The 27213-nt window shown below is 41.2% G+C and overlaps 1 protein-coding gene and 1 long non-coding RNA gene across 2 annotated transcripts in view; one reads left to right on the top strand and one right to left on the bottom strand.

Annotated features, from left to right (window-relative positions):
- Positions 1 to 818, bottom strand: part of MLXIPL (MLX interacting protein like) — a 257673-nt gene extending 256855 nt beyond the window's left edge. The window contains exon 1 of the mRNA XM_073616573.1: positions 496 to 818. Coding sequence (XP_073472674.1) covers positions 496 to 719 — 224 coding nt within the window. The 5' untranslated portion in view covers positions 720 to 818. The remainder of the gene's footprint in view (positions 1 to 495) is intronic.
- A 77-nt stretch (positions 819 to 895) lies between these two features.
- Positions 896 to 27213, top strand: part of LOC141128925 (uncharacterized) — a 52855-nt gene continuing 26537 nt past the window's right edge. The window contains exon 1 of the long non-coding RNA XR_012241750.1: positions 896 to 972. This is a non-coding gene — a long non-coding RNA (uncharacterized lncRNA). The remainder of the gene's footprint in view (positions 973 to 27213) is intronic.

Below are 27213 nucleotides of genomic sequence, written 5' to 3'. Positions count from 1 at the left end.
ATGTATAGGGTAGAAGGGATCGTGTATAGGGTAGAAGGGATCATGTATAGGGTAGAAGGGATCATGTAGGGTAGAAGGGATCATGTATAGGGTAGAAGGGATCATGTATAGGGTAGAAGGGATCATGTAGGGTAGAAGGGATCATGTATAGGGTAGAAGGGATCATGTATAGGGTAGAAGGGATCATGTAGGGTAGAAGGGATCATGTATAGGGTAGAAGGGGATCATGTATAGGGTAGAAGGGATCATGTATAGGGTAGAAGGGATCATGTATAGGGTAGAAGAGGGTAGAAGGGATCATGTATAGGGTAGAAGGGATCGTGTATAGGGTAGAAGAGGGTAGAAGGGATCATGTATAGGGTAGAAGGGATCGTGTATAGGGTAGAAGAGGGTAGAGGGGTTGCAGTGCATATGGTCAGTGTAGAAGATCAGGGACACTTCCTGGGACTGTAGAAATCAGGGACAGCTGTCAGGTCATGCAGAGTCAGGACTCACCTGTATGCCAGGCTCATACACTCGAACAGTCGGGTCAGCGTGGGATCGATGCTGCTTGCTGGCACCTTGCCCGGACCCTTGGCTTCTTTCCCCCGATGGGGTGAGGAGACCATGAAGTGGCCGCTGTGGATGACCTGTAGCCGGGGACGGAGCCCCTCGGTATCCGAGTCGGAGTCGGAGTCCGGTGTGGCCCCCGGGATCTGTCCAGAACCGCAGCTTGCCATGTTGCCCGCAGACCCGAGGAAATGACAGCCAGAGGGGGACACCCGGGCAGCGAAGACACGCCCCCATCAGGTACACGCCAATTATAACAAGAGAGGAACTAAGGACTTGCAAGCGCTCTCCAATCGCCAGTGAACACTAGGCGCAATATCTGCATAACCACGCCCTTTCCAAGTTTATTCCAGCAAGGCACGCCCCTCTGTCAGGTGAGGGTTGTATGCTGCTGGCATGGCAGCCCCTTGCAGTGCTTTACAGGTAGGGCACCCTGCAGGGACGGAGGGAGGGTGGCATCGCACAGTGTGGAGATTCTATTGTCCTTACCACCTACCTACATAACTTTACTACTATACGTTTCCTATCGATGAACTTCTTGCAACACTTTGCTGGCTAAATATTTGTACATGGGCGTGCCTTGTGTCTTCAGTTCTCATAACAAACAAGGTGTTACATAAATGGGTGCTCAGATTTCCACAGACACCTCAATACAGTCAGCTTGGATTAAGAGGGAGGCCTGGCAAAGGGACCATTCCAGGCATAGAAGTTGATTTAATACAAGAAAATACACTGTTTACTTTGCAAGGGAATTTGCCCCCAAGCTTAGAGAATGTGGTGAAGTTTCACTTTGCAAAGAACACCCAATCACGTGCAAGGAAAAAAATAAAAAAATAAAACAACATTTTTGCTTGCATGTGATTGGATGATTGAAGTTATATGAAGTGCAATTTCCCTTGCAAAGTCTATTTTCCTTTTGTAAATCAACCCCATGGTCTACCTTTTGCAAAAATGTAATACATGAGCCTACATTGATGAAATAAAAAAATTGGGTATTATTAAATTTTTTCACTGAAACCTGCAGAGTATTGCAAGTGCAATCAGTGCATTGTGGGTGCAATGTACAGGCTCCTGCATTGTTTATATCCTAGCTGCAGGAGGTAAGGACTTTATGTTGTGGGGTGGGGAGACGTAAACAATGGACTACAAGTGTGGTGATGCTGAGGAAGATAGGAATTGTAGTCACAAGGAATGAGCCGAACCCCCCCCCCGGTTCAGTTGGCACCAGAACACTGTGAACAGGCAAAAAGTTCTAGCGAACATGCAAACCCTATCAAAGTCTATGGGATATAAACATGAAAAAATCAAACGTGCTCATTTTAAAGGCATATATGCAAGTTATTGCCATAAAAAGTGTATGGGGACCCAGGTACTGCTCCAGGGCACATATATCAATGCAAAAAAAAGTTTTCAAAACTATTGTTTTTTCAGAAGCAGTGATTTTATTAATGCTTAAAGAGAAACAATAAAAATGAAATATTCCTTTAAATATCATGCCTGGGGGAGTCCCTTTGGTTTGCCTGTAAAGTGGCGCATCTGTGCGATGTGTAGAACATGCCGCTGCAATAATGAAAGGAAAAATGTCATCTAGATTTGCTTGCAGCTGTAATGTATTTCCGGTTCCTGGCAATATAGATGAAAAATCAAGGAAAAAAATGGCGTAGGGTCCCCCCCCCCAGTCCATACCAGGCCCTTTGGGGCCACCAAATGTATGACTCGGTCCTGCCCCCCGGCGCCCGCGTCATTGGATTTGATTGACAGGGGCGGGAGCCAATGGCTGCGTTGCAATCAATCTATCCAGTCAAGAGCTGAGAACCCCGAGCAGAGAGACAGCGCGTCCCCGCTGGGTCAAGTTCCAGGGTTCAGGTAAGTAAAACGGGGGGCTGGGGGGCCGGTCACTGCCAGGTGTTTTTTCACCTTAATGCATCCTATAAACACGTAGGTTTACACCCCTTTAACCCCTTAATTGCCCCCTAGTATTAACTCCCTTCTCTGCCAGTGTCATTTATACAGTAATCAGTGCATTTTTATAGCTCTGATCGCTGTATAAATGTCAGTGGTCCCAAAAAAGTGTCCAATCTGTCTGCTGCAATGTCGCAGTCCCGCTAAAAATCGCAGATTACTGCCATTACTTGTAAAAACAAAAAAAATGCCATAAATCTATCCCCTATTTTGTAGATGCTGGAACTTTTGCACAAACCAATTAATATATGCTTATTGCGATTTTTTTACCAAAAATATGTAGTAGAATACATATTGGCCTAAACTGATGAAGAAATTATTTTTTTTACTTTTTTTTGGATATTTATTATAGCAAAAAGTAAAAAATATTGTTTGTTTTTTCAAAATTGTTGCTCTTTTTTTGTCTATAGCATAAAAAATAAAAACTGCAGAGGTGATCAAATACCACCAAAAGAAAGCTCTATTTGTGGGAAAAAAAGGACATTAATGTTGTTTGGGTACAGCATCGCACGACTGCAAAATTGTCAGTAAAAGTGACGCAGTGCAGTATCGCAAAAAATGGCCTGGTCATTAAGGGGGCAAAGCCTTCCTGGGCTGAAGTGGTTAAAGTATAACTAAAGGCAAAACTTTTTTTTAGCTTTGGATAGAGTGGAATGGGATTAGAACACCTGTCAGTTTTTATTTTTGTCTGTGTCCCCATTAGAGAGAATCACACTCTCTATTTCTCCTGTTTACCATTATCATTGAAAGTGAAAGTAAAAGAAAATCCCAAATTTCGGGTTGTCCCCAGAACAGTATTAGAGGGGAAATCTTCCAATGGGGACACTGGTTCTGGTGACCAGGGGGTCCCCAAGGAATTCTCCTAATTTGCATGGATTTCCTCTCACTTTCTGTTTGGCTATGGGACAGGAAGTGAAAGGAAATCTCTGAAATGGGACACAGATGGAAAAAAACAATCTGACAGGGGTTATAACCCTCCCCTGCTCTATCCAAAATGCTTAACAAAATGTTTGCCTATAGTTCTACTTTAATGCATAAAATGCATTACAATTGAAAAAACTTCTGCTTTTACAACCACTTTAAGGTCAGTTGGGGGGAAGTTTGAGGGTAAGGGGTTGGGAAATGTGATCATGTTTTATGTCACACCCTAAATATGGGTGAAACATGGTCACAAAGGTGGACTATGCCTTTAACCACTTAAGCCCCGGACCATTTGGCTGGCCAAAGACCAGAGCACTTTTTGCGATTCGGCACTGCGTCGCTTTAACTGACAATTGCGCAGTCGTGCGACGTTGCACCCAAACAAAATTGATGTCCTTTTTTCCCACAAATAGAGCTTTCTTTTGGTGGTATTTGATCACCTCTGCGTTTTTGATTTTTTGCGCTATAAACAAAAAAAGAGCCACAATTTTGAAAAAAAAGCAATATTTTTTACTTTTTTCTATAATAAATATCCCAAAAAAATAAATAATAAAACATTTTTGTTCCTCAGTTTAGGCCGATACATATTCTTCTACATATTTTTAGTAAAAAAAATCACAATAAGCGTATATTGATTGGTTTGCGCAAAAGTTATAGCGTCTACAAAAAAGGGGATAGTTTTTTGGCTTTTTTATTATTAATTTTTTTTTTTACTAGTAATGGCGGCGATCTGCGATTTTTATTGGGATTGCGACATTATGACGGACACATTGGACAATTTTGACACATTTTTGGGACCATTGGCATTTTTACAGCGATCAATATTATAAAATTGCATTGATTACTGTAAAAATGTCACGGGCAGTGAAGGGGTTAACCACTAGGGGGCAGTGAAGGGGTTAAGTGTGTCCTAGTATGTGTTCTAACTGAAGGGGGGATGGGACTGTGCAGAGGAGATGACAGATCGCTGTTCATACTCTGCATGAACAGACGACCTGTCTGTTCTCCCCTCAGAGAACTGGAAACTGTTTGTTTACACACACAGCTCCCGGTTCTCCGTGTGCCCCGAGCGATCGCGGGAGCCCGGCGGTGATCGCGACCGCCAGGCACTCGCATCGGCTTCGTGGGCGAGCAAGCGGCGTCTATGGTACCGACGTACCGTGACAGGGATTCGCACAGCCGAGCCATGTTGCTGCAGTACAACTGCGGCGGCTGGTCGGCATGCGGTTAAAGTGGCTGTAAACCCTTACATATACCCAGTGAAGTGACTGACCTGAGGTGATACACAGAGATGAAGCACATTCTCCTACATAAGTTGTACCTGTTTATCTGCAGTCTTATCTTCTCTACATCAGTTCAAAGTGCTGCTTTATAAAGGTTGTGTGAGAGTTCAGAAAAAAAGGGAGTGGAGAGCTAAAGTTACACTCTGCAGAGCTCAATGAGGAGAGTTTTGAGAGCTGATTGGAGGGAAGGGACACACCCCTCTTTCACACAGCACACAGGAACAGCACTGCGGCTGTCAATCAGCTGGAGTTCCCTCCCCTATCACAATTGTTCTTTTGGTGTCAGGAAAACTTGTCAGAAGTGATTCATGCTGACAGCAGAGGAACAAAGCAGCAGACAGAGATTACAGCTAGTGCTTCAATGATGATAGAAATTGTCTGCTGAAGTCCCCAAACTGCTAATCTCAAGTGACCTCTGCAGCGCTCGGTGGTTGAGTCCGCCAATCCCTACATCTCTGAAGGATACAGTGGTGATGTTGGGGCCAAATGCATGGAACCACTGCGGGCCAGGGAATTCAATACTCTGGAAAATTTGTTAGCTGAAAAAGAATTCTCCAGGCACCTCAGCTTTCGAAGAGAGTGAAGAAGGGCTGCGCGGACAGCAGGACAGGTAAGTCTAATATCTCTCCTATACAGGGGAATCTGCTTTATTTTGCGACAAGGTCGCTTTAAAGCGGTATGAACCCAAAAATTTAATATATTGCAGCTTACCGATCATTAGAAGTGGTAGCTGCATTAGTTTTCTTTTTTTTAGACTTTTTTCCCCTCTGTTTTTACCTGGTAAAACAGCCAGTAACACACCTCATCTATTAGAGTACCTCCACTCTGGATACATTCTATTGGAGAGCTTGCTCTTTTGAAAAACAACAGACTTACTGGCTGGATCACCAGTTGCAACTAAAGGAAAAAAAGCCTGAAAAAGTAAGCTAATGCAGCCATCACATCTAAGAATTGATAGGATGCAATATAAGAAATGTTTGCTTTTGGGTCTAATACCACTTTCAATAAAAGGTTACACATATTTATTTTTAGCCTAAGGAATTGAAATACTAATGGCAAACAGACTGTTCACTTTGCAAGAGAATTTTCCCCAGAGCTTAGTGAATGTGTTGTAATTTCACATTGCAATGCTTACCCAATCAAATCAAGTGCTAGGAAAATACAACAAACTGCATTTTTGCTTGCACATGATTAGATGATAAAAGTCAGCAGAACTTCACCTCATTCACTAAGCTCTGGGGCTAATTACCTTGCAAACTGCAACTTTTCTTGTAAAGTGGATAGTCTATTTGTCTTTGGTAAATGAACACCTACTGTGGGTATAGAAAAGAATCACCCCCTTTAAAATAATCACATTTTGTTGCTTTGCAGCCTGAAATGAAGACAGACACAGTTTTTGTTTTATCCAGCTGTATTTACTCAGTAAGGAAAAAAAGGGAATTAGCGGCACAGAACCTGCTGAATAATTATGGATTTCAGCTGAGAGTGCTGCTACTCAATCCTAGTGAATCACTAGTAGGAAATGAAAATAGACAAAAATAGCGCAAATCTATAGAAAATCCACAGTTGCATGAACCATTCTTGAAATCAACAACGATGGACTCCTAATTATTTTATATATATAAATATACCAACACCTTCCTATCAATATTCTTCCTCTATTAAATATATATTAAATAGTTATAGTGTATATGGTAAAGTGAAAGTGCTAGCACACTATATATGTGTCTATATAAACATAAAGTGCAATTATACTATACTATGTGTGTCAATCTATATATGTGTCACCACAATATACAATACGAAGATTTCTTTACAAAGGAAATCTAAAAACTGCTACTAACTGCTAATCAGTGCTGACAAAAAAGTGCATATGTGAACATATTTTCAAAACTAAAAAACAAAAAAAAACATATCAAATAAAAAAAATGTCCCAAATTACAGAATTCCAAGGGAAAAAAAACAAAAAACAGAAAACATGTAAATATCTCCAAATGCGTATGTGCCACCAAACGAAATCCAAATTTCAATCTCCAACTAAATAAACTGTGATCCAACAATTCATGTGTTCAAGTATCCGATGTGTGCCTTCATCAATAAAGTCCTAAAATGACTCACCAGAGACTGTGGCTGGTCAAATTATAAACCACCAATAACGCAGTGTCTGTATAATTAGGAAGATCCACTTTCCACTCTGCTAATTTCCACCATATCCACCCATCCGTTTCTCTCCCGTGTTGAACAGCAATAAATTATGGGGAAGAAAGAAGAAAAATCTCCATAGCGTAATCTCTTATTTTTTTTTAGAGGTTTTATTGTTTAAAACTCAATTAAAATACACTCACAACAGACTAATAAGAAGATAACTGAATTAATTGGGGCCCATAAAAGGCCCAGAATTCAACGCAGTTTAATGACAATGCCTAAACAATATGGGGGGTAGCGGTACCCGATATGCAGAAATATTATCAGGCGGCTCACATGGCGCGACGAGTAGACTGGTGTAGGCATGCAAGCTTTAAAATATGGCCAAAAATCGAGCAATCACAGTGTGAGGTCCCATTGTGTCATGCGGTTTGGTGCTTTGGAGACCTGAGTTCAGCTCTCAAAAAGCACCCAACCTTGGGCCTTACCCTGCGTATTTGCTCCCGAATATGTTCCACCACTTTATTATCATCTGTCAACTCCCCCCCATACCCTATTGTAGGGAATCCTCGGGACTACAGGAGGGACCCTTCAGGTAACTTTCAGACTCACAGTGTTTTCCGGCCTCGCATTAAATACAAATAGCGATCGGGACATGACCCTCATTACCTGAACTAACCTCATCCAATGACCGTTTCTGTCTTGATTTCTGGAGTGGAGCCCAGTTGCGACATTTCCTTAACACTCTCCCACCTCCAGACAGATTTCAACGAACATTGACCCCCGTAGAACAACTATGTGAGGGGACAGGGCCTTGCTCTCACTTAATCTCCCAAATGTATGCACTACTGGTTGCCCCCCAAGAGGATTATGTCCCTCCATATATAAAGAAGTGGGAAATGACATTAGAAAGGACGTTCACCCAGGCACAATATAGGCAGATAGTAAATCTTGCGTTGAAATCTTCAATATCCACAAGAATCCAAGAAACTAATTTTAAAATAATGACAAGATGGTACCGTACACCCTCATTACTTAATAAATTCTTTCCAGGGATCCCGGGCAAATGTTGGAGGTGTCAGGAGGAGAGAAGGACTCTACTCCACGTTCTTTGGTCCTGCCCAAAACTGGAGTACTTCTGGCGGGAGATACTGCAGATAGCACAGAAATTTACTGAGTATAACCTCCCAGAAGATCCAGCCCTATTTTTGTTACATGTCTCAAACATACCGTGGGGAAACATACAGTAAATTAATTTTGCGCCATCTTATTAACACGGCTAGATCATGTATCGTACGGCAGTGGAGAGATACGTACCCTCCCACAATTCTTACATGGGTCACACAAACTGAAGAGGTTAATAGGATGGAGGATTTGTTATTATCGGCTCAAAATCGAAAGGAGACATATTTAGAAACTTGAGGCCAATGGAATACATTTAAATTCTCGGAGGAAGGGAGTTCCCTCTTTGCTCCTGAGAGTATTTGAAAAAGAGAGGAGTGTGGGGCCTTGGGGGTGACCCCACTTCCGTGGATGATGGTATAGTAAACTCGCCTTTTCCTCGGTACGTCTCCCCTCCAACTCCAACTCCCTCTCCCCTATCAGTGTTGTTTTTTTTTTTTTTTTCTTCTTCTCTCTTTCTATCTTTTTTCTCTTTTTTTTTTTTTTTTTTTTTTTTTTTAGGAATTCTTTCCCTCATGGGGCTTCCTACTTTCTCCTTTTTGCCTCTTCAGATATGTAGAGGTTTTTCTTCTTAGTAAAGTATGTTGTCAGGGCATACACGAGAAGCAGGTCTAACAGAAGAGAGAATGGTGACTATCTCAAATAACTACTTATTTTTTTTTTCTGTACATGTATTTAAGATAGGAGTAATGCTGTTAATTGGAGTTTGAATAGATTTGTTGGAACTGATATGATTGATGGATTAATCAAATTGTTTATTTCTCTATATGTATGACAACTAAAATAAAATAATTAAAAATAAAAAAAAAAAAAAAATAAAATACACTCACATTTCTTGAGTGCCAGTCCGACACTAGGGAACAATCGCGTGTTGTTACAATATATCTCTCTGCTCCTAGCCGTCTCTACTAACTTTGCACATCTAGACTTTGCAATATTTGCCCGCTCTTCTTTGCAGAACTGCTCAAGTTCAGTTAAATTTGATGGTGATCATTTGTGGACTGCAGTCTTTAAATAATTCCACAGATTTTCAATGTGGTTTAAGTCTGGGCTCTGACTAGGCCATACAAGGACATTCAACTTTTTCTCCTTCACCCACTGCGTGGTAATTTTTGCTGTGTGCTTTGGGTCATTGTCATGTTGGAAGGTAAACCATCTTCCCATTGACAACTTTCTGGCAGAAGGCAACAGATTTTCCTCAAGAATGTGATGGCATTTTGCACCATCCATTTTCCATCTATGCTGACAAGTGCTCCAGTCCCTGCTGCAGAGAAACACCCCCATAACAGGATATTACCACCTCCATACTTTACCATAGGAATGGTGTTATTTGGATGGTGAGCTGTATTGGATTTCCGCCAGACATATCAATTGGTGTTGAGGCCAAATAATTCAATTGTCATCTGACCACCTTAAACACACCTTGAAGATTCTGAGGCCGCATGGAAAAAGGTGTTATGGTCAGATGAGACTAAAATTAAATTATTATTCCGCCTCTACACCAAACAATAGGTCTGGCGAAAATCCAATACAGCTCACCATTCCTACAGTAAAGCATGGATGTGGTAATACCCTGTTATGGGGGTGTTTCTCTGCATCTCCGCCCTCTTGTCCCTTCTGTATTGAACTTTACTGTAATTGTGCTGTTCCCCCTCTACATTGTAAAGCGCTGCGTAAACTGTTAGCGCTATATAAATTGTGTATAATAATAATAATCAGGGACTGGAGCACTTGTCAGGATAGAAGAAACACGTGTGGGGCAAAATACCATCAAATTCTTGAGAAAAATCTGCTGCCCTCTGCGAGAAGAAGGTTTACCTTCTAACATGACAATGACCCAAAACTTACAGCAAAAATTACCACACAGTGGTTGATGGATAAAAAAGGTGAATGTCCTTGTATGGCTTAGTCAGAGTCCAGACTTAAACCCCATTGAAAATTTGTGGAATGACTTGAAGAATGCACTCCACAAACGATCACCATCAAATTGAACTGAACTTAAGCAGTTCTGCAAAGAAGAGTGGGCAAATATTGCAAAGTCTAGATGTGCAAAGTTAGTAGAGACATATCTCAACAGACTAAAGGCTGTGATTAAAGCAAAATGTGGTTCAACAACATACTGACATAAAGGGGGTGATCCTTTTTCCAACTCAGTGATTGTGTTTTTGAGTTTTGTTTTTTTTTTTTCTGACATGTTGGTGTTATATCTTTTTATTTTTTTGTAAAATTCTTTTTATTGAATTTTTAAATGACATACATAAGGCAAACACATATAACAATCAGGGGTTAGTCTGGTACCAGGCCTCACTCCCCAATAAAATAAAAAAAAATAAAAAAAACTCAAAACATGTCTCAGCATTAGGCCCTCAGTATAACTCTATGGCTTGAAACATGAGCATAGTAACAACAATTTATCATTATAGTTGAATGCAGTTTCATATAATGACATATTTCTATCTCCACACAGCTATGACATACCACCTGCCATCAAATACTAACATCAGACCCGCATATGAAATTCCTAGGTCCACATGTCACCCTTGGGGGTTGATTTACTAAAGGCAAATTGGCTGTGCACTTTGCAAAGTGCAGTTGCACTCTACAAGAGCAGTTGCTCCAGAGCTTAATAAATGAACAGAAGCTCTGCTGACTTCCATCATCCAATCACGTGCAAGCAAACATGCTGTTTTTTTTATTTTCCTTTGCATGTGATTGAGTGTTCTTTGCAAAGTGAAGCTTTACCCCATTTACTAAGCTCTGGAGCAATTGCACCTGCAGTGTGCAACTGCACTTTGCAAAGTGCACAGTCTAGTTGCCTTTAGTAAATCAACCCTTTGGTGTTGTATCTTTCACTTGGATGTTATAAGTTGCACTTGTAAATACAGCTGAATAAAACAAAAACTGTGTCTGTCTTCATTTCAGGCTGCAAATTAACAAAATGTGATTATTTAAAGGGGTGATTTTTTTTCTTTGCCCACTGTATGTATATCTATGGCAGTAGGTGTGTGGTGATCATTTTCTTGTAGTACGTAAGAGCCAAACTGTTGAGGGAAATGTTCTTAGTCAATGGTGGCAGAGTGTAAACTGGGGATCAGCAACCCACTGATCACAATCTACCTATCAATCTACCCGTCAATCACAAGCAGGTGCAGGGTAGACCCCCGACCCACTGTCCTGTTGACTCTTGTCCTCTGTTCTGCTGAACCCTGTACACTGCGCTAATGACCCCATGTGGACTGCCCTGCTGACCCCTGTCCTCTGCCCTCTTGACCCCGGTTCTCCGCCCTGCTGACCTACTTTTCCTTTGCTGACACCTGTTCTCCATTCTGCTGACCCCTGTCCTCTGCCCTGTCGACCCCTGTTCTCCGCCCTGCTGACCTACCTTTCATTTGCTGACACCTGTTCTCCACCCTGCTGACCCCTGTCCTCTGCCCTGCTGACCCATGTTCTCCACCCTGCTGACCCCTGTCCTCTGCCCTGCTGACCCATGTTCTCCACCCTGCTGACCCCTGTCCTCTGCTCTCCTGACCCCTGTATACTGTCCTGCTGACCCCTGTCCTCTGCTCTCCTGACCCCTGTATACTGTCCTGCTGACCCCTATCCTCTGTCCTACTGACCTCCTGATCTCTGCCCTGCTAACCCCCTTTATACTGCGCTACTGACCCACCGTACACTGCCTTGCTGCCCCCCGTCTTCTGCCTTGCTAACCCCTATAATCTGCCCTACAAACTACTGACCCCTGTACTCAGGTCTAAAAACTACTGACCCCAGTACACTGCCCTACATATTTAACTTGACAGATAGTAACCAACATTTAAAACATCCGTTTTGCCGCGTTTACATGCTGTGCCTAGCGGCGTTTTGCCACGTTTGCGTTTAGAAACGTTTTTTTTTGTAAATAGCCAAAAATGAAAAATGTCTGTAAGCCAAATGCAGCTAAATGTGAGTTACCACGTTTACAAGCTGTTACAGGCATTTGGCGTTTCAAATGCCTCTGAGCATCCATCCTGAACGCATTTGTTTTTTTTTTGTTTTCCAAAAAATGCTTCTAAACTCAACTGCCTAGAAACGGGCAGCTGAAAAAAACATTCATTGGCTCCTAAACCTCCGTTTACCAGCAGAAGTGTACATGAGGCCCTAAACCCTTGATTGTCCCCTAGTGTTAACCCCTTCCCTGCCAGTGACATTTATACAGTAATCAGTGCATTTTTATAGCACCAATCGCTGTATAAATGTCGATGGTTCCAAAAAAGTGTCCAATCTGTCCATTGCAATGTCGCAGTCCCACTAAAAATCGCAGATTGCCGCCATTACTAGTAAAAAATAAAAAGAAATAATAATAAAAATGCCATAAATCTATCCTCTATTTTGTAGACGCTATAACTTTTGCGCAAACCAATCAATATATGCTTATTGCAATTTTTACTTTAATTTTTTTACCAAAAATATATAGAAGAACACACATTGGCCTAAACTGATGAAGAAATTCGTTTTTTTGGATATTCATTATAGCAAAAAGTAAAAAAAATTTTTTTTTTCAAAATTGTGGCTCTTTTTTTGTTTATAGCGCAAAAAATAAAAACTGTGGGACGCAGTGTCATATTGCAAATAATGGCCTGGTCATTAAGGGGGAAAATCTTCCGGTCTGTAATTGGTTAATGACCACTCTGCACTGCCCTACATCCTACTAACCCCTGTACTCTGCCCTACATATGATATACACTGACCAGAAAACAAGCTAGCCGAGCTAGAACTCAGAGCAGGCAGCCAGACCAGAATTGAGGATAGCCAGGCCTCAAACTTGTTGAGCAGGGCAGCCTGCAGTACCAGTTGTTCTGCTTCTTGATGGACACCTGCAGCCAGTTTGTCAACCAATTACTCTCCAGTCGTGTAAAAAATGGGAATAATAGTGAATGTCAAGTTTATCACTGAAGCTAACTTTTAAGGTAAGCTAAGTTTTTATTTTTACAGTGACGTGTTTTAGCATATTTTTCCAAGTTTTCTTCATGCCATCCTTATTTTTAATTTGGGCCTTGCTAGTTAACTTCTTTATAAAAAAGAAAAAAAGGGGCGCTGCAGCCCAGTGATCTTTGAGCTCTTCTATGTTGTTCAGGTAGACCCCAACTGCTCAAAGGCTGCCTACCCCTGGTGTAGACTAAATAGGTGCTGCTGGAGTGAGCAGGCTGGGATTGTCTGCTTTGTACTTTTGGGTAATGATTCCAATAGTAGTGCTTGCTCACAAGTATAGTATTACTTAATATAAGTATTAATAATGCTTTTGCAAATATTATATAGTGGCAGAAAGAAGTTAGCAGTGTTTGCAAACTGTATTTTTGTCTTGTTCAGTATTTTTAATGCTACATACAGGAAATTCAGGAAATTCAGAGTAGTAGGTTACATTGGCAAGGTTACAATGCAGAAGGTAGAGTGTGCTCCATTATAGATATGCACAGATAGATATGCACAGTTTTGATGAGCTATGTGCATATTACTATGAGAGGCAGTGCACCAATGTATTAATGGGCAGGAGAAGAGAAAAGAAGGAAAGATAGGGAGACGAGGAAAGGGTGCCCTGCTGAGTCCTCTGGACCAGCTTGGGGGATTCTCAGTAGGGTTTAAGGTTTAAGAGGCAGCAGTCACATTTTGGGGGAGGTGGTGTTGGATTCATTGGGACCACACCTTTTCAAAAAGGGGCAATTTATTATTCAGTATGGCATTCTTCGACTGTATTTATATATATATATATATATATATATATATATATATATATATATATATATATATATATATATATATATATACATATATATATATATATATATATATTACTGTATGAATAGACAGTATATTTTGGTAAAATTTAAATTCCCACCCGTTATTATTCAGTCAGTTTAATTTGATCTGTGTTAATTTGGTGATGCTCACATTTCACCCTGCATGCCATATGCCATAATTTTACTCGAAGCGCTTTTTTTACTACTGAAATGTAAGTTGTTTACTTATTTTTAATAAATTTGCTTTATAAAACGGTATTATGCTATGTGGCCCCCCTTCTTTATTTTCATATGGGCTACCCCTCTGAGATGATCCATGGGAAGGTTTGCCATCTATTTCAAAGATAGTTCCCTCAGAAGTCTGGACATATTTGGAGTTTTGTCGCCATCCAGTTGGGAGGTCCTTCCTTTTGATTGCCTGTTGGTGATACAAGCTAGATTGACTCATTGAACGTACGTTCCTATGAGTTCAATCCTTCTGGTAAGCCTTCACTCTTTTCTATGTGGAGGGTCCATCACACATAAATCTTTGCATGTGTTACCCACGTGGTGAATAAGGAATCATATATCTTTTGGACTAACAGCAGTCTTTTGTAGTCAAAGAGATACCTGAGGAACATCAGAGACTTTACTTGTTAATTTGTTAAACTTTGAATTTATTGTGGATCGACATAGTTTTATCCTTTTCTTAAATTTATATGTTACATCATAAGCTTCTTAAAACCTATGGCGCTACACTTGTCTGTGCACGTATTTTTGACAAAATCCTTATTTGTTGTGTGAGCTGCTGTTCTGTTGGTTAAGCGCAGGGTTAAACTTTTTTCTCCTTTGTTTATAAATCACAGCAATGGGGTCTATTTATTGTTTTGTTTTTTAACCCAAGATTCGCCAATTTTAACATTACTTTCAATGAAAGATATTGGTGAATCTTGGGTGAAAGGTATGTGCCTCTTGGGTGAAAACATTGATTAATAGACCGAAATGTGCATTTTATGATATATAAAATAAATGCACACGTATTTCTCTACTGTTGTCCAGTTGTGATCAACAGTCCAGGAGAGCCTCTGGTCCGAGCTGATGCCTCTTACGGGGAAACACGTCAGTTGGAGTAGCATTCCTTAGACGTCACCACGATCAGCTTGTTGGCAAGATCCATGGTTGTGTTACCTATGTGAATTTTACCGCTTTCTTGAATGTGCTACATATTTTTTAATACATTTTGTATGAAGTACTACACCATGAAGTCTTTTCCTTCAATTACTCCCTTTGTCTGAGATGATCCAGAGACAGATGATTCATATCCAAGGAATATCCCTTACTCAAACAGCCCGGTCCCATTGAGGAGGTGTACTGTGCAGAGGACTACTAGGAGGGGATTTTCTATGCTGGATTCTTTTGTATGAGCGCAATTGATCTCTATAATTTGAGATCCAACAGATCTGGTAAGCGGCTTTGATATATATCTGCTTTGATATATATTTGAAGCAGAACACATTGAGTGAATATTGATTCTCACCTGGTTGATTTTGAACACTGGTTGGACATTTATCTTGGAATATTTTTCCTTTGAAATACAACTTTTTTCTTGATTGATATTTTTACATGTTTATGTTTTCACTATTTGAAACAGTTGTTTGTTTTTTCGTTTCATGGGCACAGAGAGTCTGCATTGATGGGTACAGTGAGGCTGATTGATGGACACAGTGAGTCTGCATTGATGGGCATAGTGAGTCTGCATTGATGAGCACAGTGAGGCTACATTTGATGGGCACAGTGAGGCTGCATTTGATGGGCACAGTGAGGCTGCATTTGATGGGCACTGGTGAGGTTGCATTTGATGGGCACAGTGAGGTTGCATTTAATGGGCACAGTGAGGCTGCATTTCATGGGCACAGTGTGGCTGCATTTGATGTGCACAGTGAGGCTGCGTTTGATGGACACTGGTGAGGCTGCACTGATGTTTTTTTGATGAAAACCATGGGCAGTAATCGTGATGCATCACGGAATCTAATCGAATCGTTGACATGATAATCGTAATCAAATCAAATCGTGAGACCAGTGAAGATGCGCAGCTTTAGTATTTATCAATGTTTTCACCTGTGATCTGCACAACATTCACTCAGGATTCACCAATTGTCACATACAATAATATTACAATAAAAAGATTGGTGAGTCTCAGGTGAAGGTTATGTGACTCTAGGGTAATTACATTGATAAATGTGTGTTTTATGATGTGTAAGGAAAGGTCACCAATTTGTCTATAGCTGTCCAGTTGTGCACACCAGTCCATAGGGAGAGAGTATGTGTTAACAACAGTACAGAGCTTACTTACTCTGAGGGAAGTAGAATACAGTGATTAAAACATCATTTAAAAGAGTAACGGGGGCTTACAACAGACCTTAACTTGAGACCATACACTTACTTTAACTGCTTGTGTACTAGCCTGTAATACCCCTTCATTATCAGGCCATTTTTCAATTTTCTGTGCTGTGGTAGTTTGACTGACAGTTACTGAGTCATGAAACACTGTACCCAAATGATTTGTATACCTTTTTTAGACAGAAAGAGCTTTTGTTAAGTGGTATTTAATAACCACTGTTTTTTTTTTTTTTTTAATTTGAAAATTATTTAAATTATTTTATGTTATAAAACATAGCAAGGACTTTTTGGAAGGTAGACACCCCAAGGTGTTCTAATTTTTTGCCACTGTGTTTTGCAAATGAAAAAACATGCAGAATGGAGATTAAGGGAAAAATGTGCAGACATGCAGGGTAAGGGAGTTACGGGTTTAGACCAGATGTGTAGGATCGGAGGAGTGGGGAAAGGGACCCATTGTCAGTGAGACTGAATGAATGGATCTGCAGCTGCATTCTTTCCAGATTCACAAACTACAAATGGGAAGGATCAACCACGTAAAGAATAGCATGTGATCACAGGGAACTGAGCCCCTCAGATTTGCTCGGTACACTGTCTCAGTGTACCGAGTTGCCTGATGATGGTACTCTGCAATTAACAGTCAGAACGCTGTTTAAAAATGTGGTGGAAATGGGAAAGTACTATACTCTCTGTGAGCATTATTAAATACACTTACACATTGTTTAGCATGCAAAAATGTATCTGACGCTAGGTCTTCTTTAATGATTGTATGTCTGATGTGTGCGTCCCAACCTAATAATATGTAATGTGTCTACTCTTTTGACTGAGTGATGTGCGAGTTCTGGTCATAAATCATTGGCCAGGACCCACTGATCAGCTTGTGCTGTAGTGAAAGACACTACAACCGGGGCGGTGGGCGCGCGCCCCCCACCTAGAAGGACTGCATGTACGTGATCCAGAGCAGTGGGGCCGCTATGCCGCAGTAAATCTGTGGTAGGCAGTTCGCAAGTGAATAATCAATGTACATTTGACGCTCCTTAATGCCGTGTTTATGCGCATTTATGTGAGTCAAGCATTTTTTTCTGCTCAAAAGCCCCTCTCAAAAATGTGATTCTTAAGGGTTTTTTTCTGCCTGAAAACGCTTCTCTACAAATATGCCTGTGAACTCCCTAACTTGCATGGAGAAATAGACTAATGCCCAGTACACATGATCGGAAATTCCGCCAGCAAAAGTCCGATATGAGCTTTTGGTCGGAAATTCCGACAATGTGTATGCTCCATCGGACTTTTGCTGGCGGAATTTCCGCCAGCAAAAGATTGAGAGCAGGTTCTCTATTTTTCCGATCGGAAATTCCAATCGTCTGTAGCAATTGCGACACGCAAAATTCCTACGCATGCTCGAAACAATTCGACGCATACTCTGAAGCATTGAACTTCATTTTCTCTGCTCATCATAGTGTTGTACGTCACCGCATTCTTGATGGTTGAAAGTTCAGAGAACTTTTGTGTGACCGTGTGTATGCAAGGCAAGCTTGAGTGGAATTTCATTGGAAAAACCATCCAAGGTTTTTCTGACGTATATTACGATCGTGTGTACAGGGCATAACATACAGTAGATCTGCCTATATAGGCTGAAGAAAAAACACCAAAAGTCTGTATAAGCAGCACATTTTTGCCCATTGTACATGGACCTTACAGTATACAGTGCCTTGCAAAAGTATTCACCCCCCTTGGCTTTTTACCTATTTTGTTACATTACAGCCTTTAGTTTAATGTTTTTTTTATCTGAATTATATGTGATGGATCAGAACACAATAGTCTAAGTTGGTGAAGTAAAATTAGAAAAATATATACATAAAACTATTTTTCATAAATAAAAAACTGATAATTGGCATGTGCGTATGTATTCACCCCCTTTGTTATGAAGCCCATAAAAAGCTCTGGTGCAACCAATTACCTTCAGAAGTCACATAACTTGTGAAATGATGTCCACCTGTGTGCAATCTAAGTGTCACATGATCTGTCATTACATATACACACCTTTTGTGAAAGGCCTCAGAGGCTGCAACACCTAAGTAAGAGGCACCACTAACCAAACACTGCCATGAAGACCAAGGAACTCTCAAAACAAGTAAGGGACAATGTTGTTGAGAAGTACAAGTCAGGGTTAGGTTATAAAAAAATATCCAAATCTTTGATGATCCCTAGGAGCACCATCAAATCTATCATAACCAAATGGAAAGAACATGGCACAACAGCAGACCTGCCAAGACTCACGGACCAGGCAAGGAGGACATTAATCAGAGAGACATCATAGAGACCTAAGGTAACCCTGGAGGAGCTGCAGAGTTCCACAGCAGAGACTGGAGTATCTGTACATAGGACGACAATAAGCTGTACACTCCATAGAGTTGGGCTTTATGGCAGAGTGGCCAGAAGAAAGCCATTACTTTCAGCAAAAAACAAAATGCCGCGTTTTGAGTTTGCGAAAAGGCGTGTGGGAGACTCCCAAAATGTATGTAGGAAGGTGCTCTGGGCTGATGAGACTAAAATTTAACTTTTTGTCCATCAAAGAAAACGCTATGTCTGGCGCAAACCCAACACATCACATCACCCAAAGAACACCATCCCCACATTGAAACATGGTGGTGGCAGCATCATGCTGTGGGGATGTTTTTCAGCAGTCGGGACTGGGAAACTAGTCAGAGTTGAGGGAAAGATGGATGGTGCTAAATACAGGGATATTCTTGAACAAAACCTGTACCACTCTGTGTGTGATTTGAGGCTAGGATGGAGGTTCACATTCCACCAGGACAATGACCCCAAACACACTGCTAAAGCAACACTTGAGTGGTTTAAGGGGAAACGTGTAAATGTATTGTAATGGTCTAGTCAAAGCCCAGACCTCAATCCAATAGAAAATCTGTGGTCAGACTTAAAGATTGCTGTTCAGAAGCGCAAACCATCCAACTTGAAGGAGCTGGAGCAGTTTTGCAAGGAGGAATGGTCAAAAATCCCAGTGGTAAGATGTGGCAAGCTGATAGAGACTTATGGGGGGTGAATAGTTATGCACATTGACTTTTTCTGTTATTTTGTCCGATTTGTTGTTTGCTTCACAATAAAAAAAAATCTTCAAAGCTGTGGACATGTTCTGTAAATTAAATGATGCAAATCCTCAAACAATCCATGTTAATTCCAGGTTGTGAGGAAACAAAACGCGAAAAATGCCAAGGGGGGGGGTGAATACTTTTGCAAGGCACTGTATGTGAACCCTCACCTTGTAAAACAATCTATTCAGTTTAAAATAGAAATGAAAGGCAAAACATTTGTGTATACCTATAAAAACATCATAAATACCTTTTTTTTCTCTTTTGTATAAATGATCACATAATCTCTGTTCTCAGCTGCATAAAGAGCTGGGGGGGAGAAACTGCAGAACAATAATAGTCTTCCCAGTGAATGGCTGTTCAAGGGTGGCGTGTCAGCACAAGTCCGATCATTAGAGAAGAACAGGCTGAATTCTCAGCACAGCTAGAGAACTGACCACAGTGCGTTCTCCTGCTTAGTGTGGTCAGTTTTACCACCAGGGATTTCACGCAAAGGAACAGGATATTTTTTCATACAAGTACATGGTACAACAGACACATATAGGAATATGAAATGTTGAGCTTATATATTTATTCTTCCTTTTTCTGAAACAGTAATCTTGCTCACAGAAGAGACAGTATGTTTCAGTCCTGTAAACGGGTACATAGTATAAAGACGCTTATTACAACCTATGCAGGGGGAGCAGGTTTGACAAAATGCTAAAATGTATCTAAACCCAACAAAAAAAACGTTCCTTAGTACTTAGATGTGGGGGGGGCTGCATTAGTTTACTTTTTCACCTGATCAACCTGCCAGTAACACACTCCTGCCATTGGGTGACAATACTTTCTCACTGTACTTAACGTATGAAGTATTGTTGCCATGGGCTGCAAACACCTCCTCCTCTCCATAACAAAGGAAGGAGGTGTTCTGTAGTTTACTTAAAGTGGATGTAAACCTGATTCATGAAATTTGACCTGGGCACATATGTCTGTAGTGTTTTCTTATCTCTCTACAAAGCCCTAAGTCCCGTGTCTTTCGGCTGCTTCGTTCCTCTGTTATCAGCATGATAACTTCTGACAAGCTCTCCGACACAGGAGATAAAAGCAACTAAAAATTTGTGTTGGAGAGGTTCCTATAAATAGATTAGCAGAGAGCTGATCTATTTACAGCACAGCTCTGCACGTTTCTTTCTTCCTCTGCCATGTGGAGGGGGGGGGGTGTGCCTTTCCACCAATCAGCTTTCACACAATGTATGCCCAGACTCCCCTCCCACTGCTGAAAGAGGAAGTAAAAATTCTAACACAATGTTCACTTTCTAAAGAATATATAAAGCTGAAGACAGCAAATATACATCTAAAACGTATGTTGGGAGATTTGTTTCATCTCTGTGTATCAGCTAAAGCTGTTCACTGGGTATAGGTGAGGGTTTACATCCACTTTAAAGCGGTTTTAGTCCCAAAACTAAAAATGTAATATATTGCAGCTTACCAATCATTATATGTAGTGGCTGCATTAGTTTTCTTTTTTAGGGTTTTTTCTCTCTGTTTTCACCTGGTGATCTCTCCAGTAACACTCCTACAGACTGGCTAAAGATGCAAACAGAGACTCCTTTGGACAGCAGTATTCAGTCTGGGGGGAGGGTGTGATGTACTTTCAGATTTAGGTACTCTAACAAATGGAAGCCAAAACTGAGCTAACGCTTTATAAGCAGTTACAGCAAACAGTTTTGTTCCTTTTGGGATAAAGGCTTTACATACATGAATATCCTTTGTAAGCACCCCTATCAGTGTTAAATGGATTGAATTGACTCTAAAGGAACCGGCCGAGATTCAAACCATGTATGGGCAGGCAGAATGTACCCAAGTTGATCAATAGATCAACTTGGGTACAACCAGCCTGTTGAATGGTACATTTGATTATTGCTAGCGTCTGTTATAATTTCTAGCATCAATCACTGTGTTCTCCCGGCGGGGACCGCTTCACCCGACCCCCCCCAAACACAATGGCTCCGCGGAAGGGTTTTCCCCCCATTAACAATGGCCAGCTTAACTGCTATATTTGCAGGACAGCTTGTTCTGTTGAAAAACAAACTTACTGGCTGGATCACCAGGTGATCACTGGTAAGCTGCAATTTAATAAATGTTTGCTTTACCACAATTAGAGAACTGGGAAGAATGATAAGGATACATCTTGCATTTTTGGAAAGATTGACTGTTATTTTTCTGTACTTGAATATGTACTTAGCTTAAAAAAAAGAAAACTAATACAGCCACCATAACTGAGGACTGCGATATACTGTATATACAGTATAATTACAACCAATGAGCTGCAATATATTACTTTGTTTATGGGGGGAGGGTTAAGATTTACTTCAAAACAGAAGTAAACTTATCTATGCTTCAGCGCTGCAACATTCACATGCTCCCTCATTGGTGCTGACATCTTTCTCCGGTCTTCTTCCGTGTTATGCATCTTCAGTCATCTTGATTGGCCGGGATGACTTAAACCCCATGGATGCACATGGGCATTAATTCATTGCGGTACACAGGCATTCTAAGAGCGCACATTGAGCTGTACATGCCCAGGACTTTGCAATCAGGAAGGTAGAAGCATGTATTTTTTTCCATAGTAAAGTATGTCAGGGCAATTTTAAGCTTCTCCCTATAAGCAAATCATTTCTTTGCACTTAAAAGCACAAAAACAGCTCTCTTATATAATGCCGGGAAAGCGCGCTTGTATTTCTCCAAGTAACACAGACACAGATGCTGGTATCACCCTGAGCATAGCAGAATCCTTGAGAGAATAGCCAGCTCCTTTTATTTGTACTTTAAACATGAATAACAAAGGAAGGTGGTGGCTTCAGAATCAGCCAATCAGACACTTGTATTCTTTCAAAAGAACCAATCACACACATGTATATATTCAAATAGAAATACAGTAGTGACGTGTCCAGATGGTCATGTGCAGGGCCATGCAGCAAGCATCTTGTGATACACAAAGTGTCTCGCAATTTGAACACTTACTTATTTGGCTCTGAACACGATCGTGTGCACATTCCCTCTGCTACCAGTGAGGCGAGCCATACTCTATCATGGCTCAGTGGGCCATGATTTTGTATGGTTATGCTATGGTTCCCATGTACGCAGATCTGCTTACTTAGGAGTTTAGATGCGGTCGCCATGGAGTGGCCAGTCCCTTGGTGAGGCATAAACAAACATCCTTAAAAGAACAAACAGATCTGCCGTGTCCACAGAAGGTTTCCGCAGCCAATGGTCTTCCACCAATGTGAGACGTGTGCAAATGTGTGAATATGTACGAATACGCTCACATGAGTGCATTACAGCAAAACTGACACTGGGGGACATCTGACAACATACATTAACAAAAATTTCCACAACAGCTCCTCCTCTTTGTCATATGCTCCCATGTGTCCCTCAATGTCCTTACAGTCCATATGAGTTCATAACACGGCTTGACTTGTAGACTCTGTTCTTCAGGAGGGATTACTTATACTGAGGATACGACATGGTGAGCTGTGATAATCACCGGTCGGTCTGGGATCCTCTGTGTCTTGTACGTGGGCTGGGCTTCAGGGCGAATCATCTCGGTGAGGAAGATGTGGTCATCTGCTCTGGCTCTGTTCGCTCTTCCAATCAGGCTCTGTTCATCATGATATATAGAAGGAATAGAAATAAAAATACCCCTACTTCCTTCAACCATGATCCGATGGAAAATAAAAAATCCCCAGAGTTTCCCAAGGTTTCCAACCTTCACTAGCTATAGCTCTGGCTTTGCCTTGCAGGGATCTAAACCTTATCCATATGAGCCTGAACTTTGTCACCAGTATCCTCAATCCAGGTACAACAATCTTTACCTATGAATTCACGGAAACCCCCCCCCCTTGGACTGTGGGATCTTCCTTGTGGCTTCAACAGTTACATTAAACATCCCATCCACAATGGATGAGAAATTGTTTAATCGTTTCATAAGCTCAAGCCCCCACTGTGTACAAACAAGAAACCATGCCCAGACCTGGTCGGGGTTGGTGAACAATTCCCTTCAAGCTGTCCCTGACATTCTTACCTTCTCTCACGCCATCAGATCCTCACAATCGGCCGCGACATAAGATGCTGGGATGAGTTTCACCAGCACACATGAACCTCTTGCATTAGGGGGATTTACCTTATAAGCTGTAGAGCCGCATAAATACCAAACTAAAGTTGAAGCACACTTGTGGGCTACCTAGTTGTCCTGATACCTAAGCTGGCAAGAACCAGAGCTATTGTTAAAACTATAACTAATTTTACCTTCTAGAAATGTATCATTAAATTCTATTGACAAGTGTCTGGATTTTACCAGTTTGTCAAAACTCCTCATACCAATATGAACATCCTATATATCATGTACTGTTGTCATCGCTGGGGTACTAAAGCTCGGTGGAGATTAAGAGTAGACCCAACATTGTGTCCTGTTTGCTTTATTAGCTAGTTGGAAAATACACTTTAAAAATATAAATGAACAAAGATATTCCTCATCCTTTGGTGTAGTTGAGCAGCTTCTTGCAGTGGCTGGCGTGGATCCCGTTGTCTCGTCCCTCAAGGTTCATTACAATGGCCCAGTCACCTGGTTGGAAAGAATATAAAACGGTTATTGTGTCAGGGTCCAGGAGGGACTCATGAACCCTATGGTGGACCTTTTGAAGTTCATGTTACAGTGACTGCACCTACCCCATCAGCTGAGAATGTCAACAGCTGCTGAGGAAAGTACAATCCTGTTTTTGGTTGACCTCCAAACAAACCTAACTCAATGACTGTTGTCACTGCGTGGCTTACCAACCAGGGTATAATACCTGGAACCGTTGACAAAAAGGTTCCTAGCATCTGGGATGGGAGCCTCCTTCACCGGACTGCTGCTTGTTGATTCAAATTCCATCAAAGAAAGACAGTCGTGGAACATGTCATCCTATTAGGTCACAAACTTGGTTAGAATTAGAGTGGTTAGTATTATTGGTTTGAAAATTGTCATTCTCACCACTATCATCTCCCCATTTTCTTCCTCATTACAAACTAGAGGAAGACACGCAGGGTTTAGAATGGTGCAGAAAAAAACAATGAAACAATGAAATAGCCTATGATACTTTTTTTTTCAAATATAAATTTTTATTCAACTCCAAACAGGGGTGAGGGCCCCACAATACAATCATGGGTGTGAATATTACCGTGGTTATATTGATTATACAGAGGGTAAATACATTCTAAACAATTTACAGTTCATGTACTAGTGTGAAATATTGGACCAAGTGTTTATCTCCGGCAGAGTTCACACTCATCGAGAGCAATGCTCGCTTGGATATCATAACGTCGGGGTTCTCCCCCCTTAGTTTTTCAACTTTTCTTTAAGAAAGGGGAAACTAGAATTTAATTGAGGTGAAAGTAGGTAGGAGAGGGAAGGAGAGTGGTGGTGGGGGGTAAGAAAGAAGAAGACATGGCGGTAGACGAGTTTTGTGGATTCTCAAAAGAGATAGGGGTGGGCCATGACCCCAGCAGGCACTGCCCTTCATCAGAAAAGATAAAGACATTCCATATATCCCAGGTCTTCTTATGGACCTCTTGTTTATGTTGTGCAGTGAGGATCAAATCCTCCATTTTCTTTACTTCCTCCACCTTCCTCAGCCAATGTGCAATGGCCGGGGGGGAGTGTTGTTTCCAATGGAGGGGGATACACTCCTTTGCTGCATTGAGTAAGTGACGTAAAAGCGACTTCTTATATGTTTTGGTAGGGATCTTTGAATGGTACAGAAGGAAGAATGCGGCATCGTCTGTGATGGCGTATTCTGTGAAATTCTGCGTACTTCTCCCCAAAAATCCTTCAGCCTAGGACAGGACCATAAAATATGGATCAAAGTTCCCTCCTCCTCAGCACAGCACCAACACCGGCTCTAGGCAGAGGGAAAGCATTTCTGTAGTCTGGAGGGTGTCAGGTACCAGCAGGAAAGCAATTTAAAATTTGTCTTCTGTGTCTTAGTACAGAGGGAAGACTTGGGGGCAAGAGAGATAATACATTGTTTTTGTTCTGCTGAGAACGTGCAGTTCAGGTCTTTTTCCCATCTGGTCAGGCAGGGCAAATGTGGTTGTTCTTTTGGAGTGTTTAACAGAGTGTATGTTTGGGGTAATATGTGGTCCAACGGGTCGGTACCTGAGCATAGGTCTTCAAACGACGTTTGTTGGCGTGCAAAGTCTTGAGGTCTAGGGAGGGAAAGAAGGAAGTGGTGTAGTTGTACTGCTCTCCAGAAAGGGAGTTGAAAGGTTCCCATCGGGTCAGTCAGTTCTAGGATGGATGGCCATTTCCCATCAATGACAAATTTGGCTGCATGGTCCTAGTTGGAGACTCTGAGGGTGGGATATTCCGTAGGGTATAAGCCTGGTTGAAAATTCGGGTGGCCAAGTATTGGGAATAGTGGGGAGTTTTTGGACGAGAGAGATGTGTGGATGGTGACTAGAAGGCTATGCCTCAGAGCAGTACCCATTAGCGGGTGTGATTTCAGTCCTGGGGGTAAGCCTGTGATACTTTTACCTTCTTAGGCGTGTGTATTTATGCATGTGTACAGCTATCTACATACACCTGCTTTCTTTGTACACACACTTTCAGAAACTCCTTGGACCTGAAAAGATACTTATAAACAAAAGTTATTACTCTATCCTTTATATTTAACCTGCAAAGAATGGTAAACAATACAACATTCGTGTAAATTGTCACTGACATTCCTCAAAACTGACAACTAAACCCTCTGTAACCCTTACTTTCACGTTCCTACTAAAATACAACAGGTTCAAACATATTCTTATTACTACATACAAACAATAAGAAGACTAAAACATGAGACAAACATTTAGATAAAAATGTGGGGGAAATATTTCATAGTTCCCAAAACAAAAATGAAAAAAACAAAACAACCAGATGGAATGCTGCTTTCACTCTTTTAGCGATAGAAAAAAATACAATGGGAGAAACACGAGAGCAGCTCGAAATCTTGCATGGACCTGCCACACAAAGTTCAAAAATAGGCATGAGAATTTTAATCACACAAGCGTGTACTACACATCCATCAACTCAATCATCATTACAGATTTCTGAAGCCACAGCTGAACTACTTCCAAGGTATTTTTATTCTGGGGTCTCGTACCTCCAGACATCAAAAGTACCTTCCAAAGGAATACACCTTACTGTACCCTCTGACCATATATGCCAATCTTTAAGGGGTCTAATGGCCTTAGCCCCATACCCAGATTTCATGTACTGTGCAGCTGTCTGACTGGGGTGCATGGACAGCCCATTGCCCATACGATTCGAAACGTTTTGTTTTTTCGGTGAACTCTGCGTTCAGAGAACCCTGCACTTTACTTTTGGAGCGGTTATTGTTTGCGCCTTTATCACTATAACTGGCCCCCGCTTTCCGATTATCATACACGGCCTGATCGGGGTTGCTAGAATACTACTCCTCACTTTTATGCTAATACAATCACGCACTGGAATTCCGACTATTATACATGGCCGACCGGTCTCACGATATACAACCTTCTAAACGTGTTTGTCACAACAACAACTACAAAACACCATGAAATCCGCAACTATTAAAAACAATATTATGGCTTCTATCTGTAGCTAGATATTACACAAATAATGTGGATGCCTCTTGTTTACTCTCTACCCAAAACTGTATTACAGTATAAAACTTCACAAAACAACTGGAATTACAATTAAAAATCAAAATGTTTTCGTCCTTCCAAACACAAGTCCCTTTGTCCACATGCTTGTTTCAAAAGACCCCAAGCTCCTCCCACCAACTTCCTGTTGTATCAATGGACAGGAAGGGGGGGGGGGGGAGCCTGGAATAGCTTCATATTATGTCTATCAAGACATAAAAAAAAAAA

This window comes from Aquarana catesbeiana, linkage group LG02 (genome assembly GCF_042186555.1).
Source record: "Aquarana catesbeiana isolate 2022-GZ linkage group LG02, ASM4218655v1, whole genome shotgun sequence".
NCBI lineage: Eukaryota > Metazoa > Chordata > Amphibia > Anura > Ranidae > Aquarana > Aquarana catesbeiana.
The sequence above is the reverse complement of the archived record's forward strand: the minus strand, read 5'-3'. Positions and strand labels throughout refer to the sequence as shown.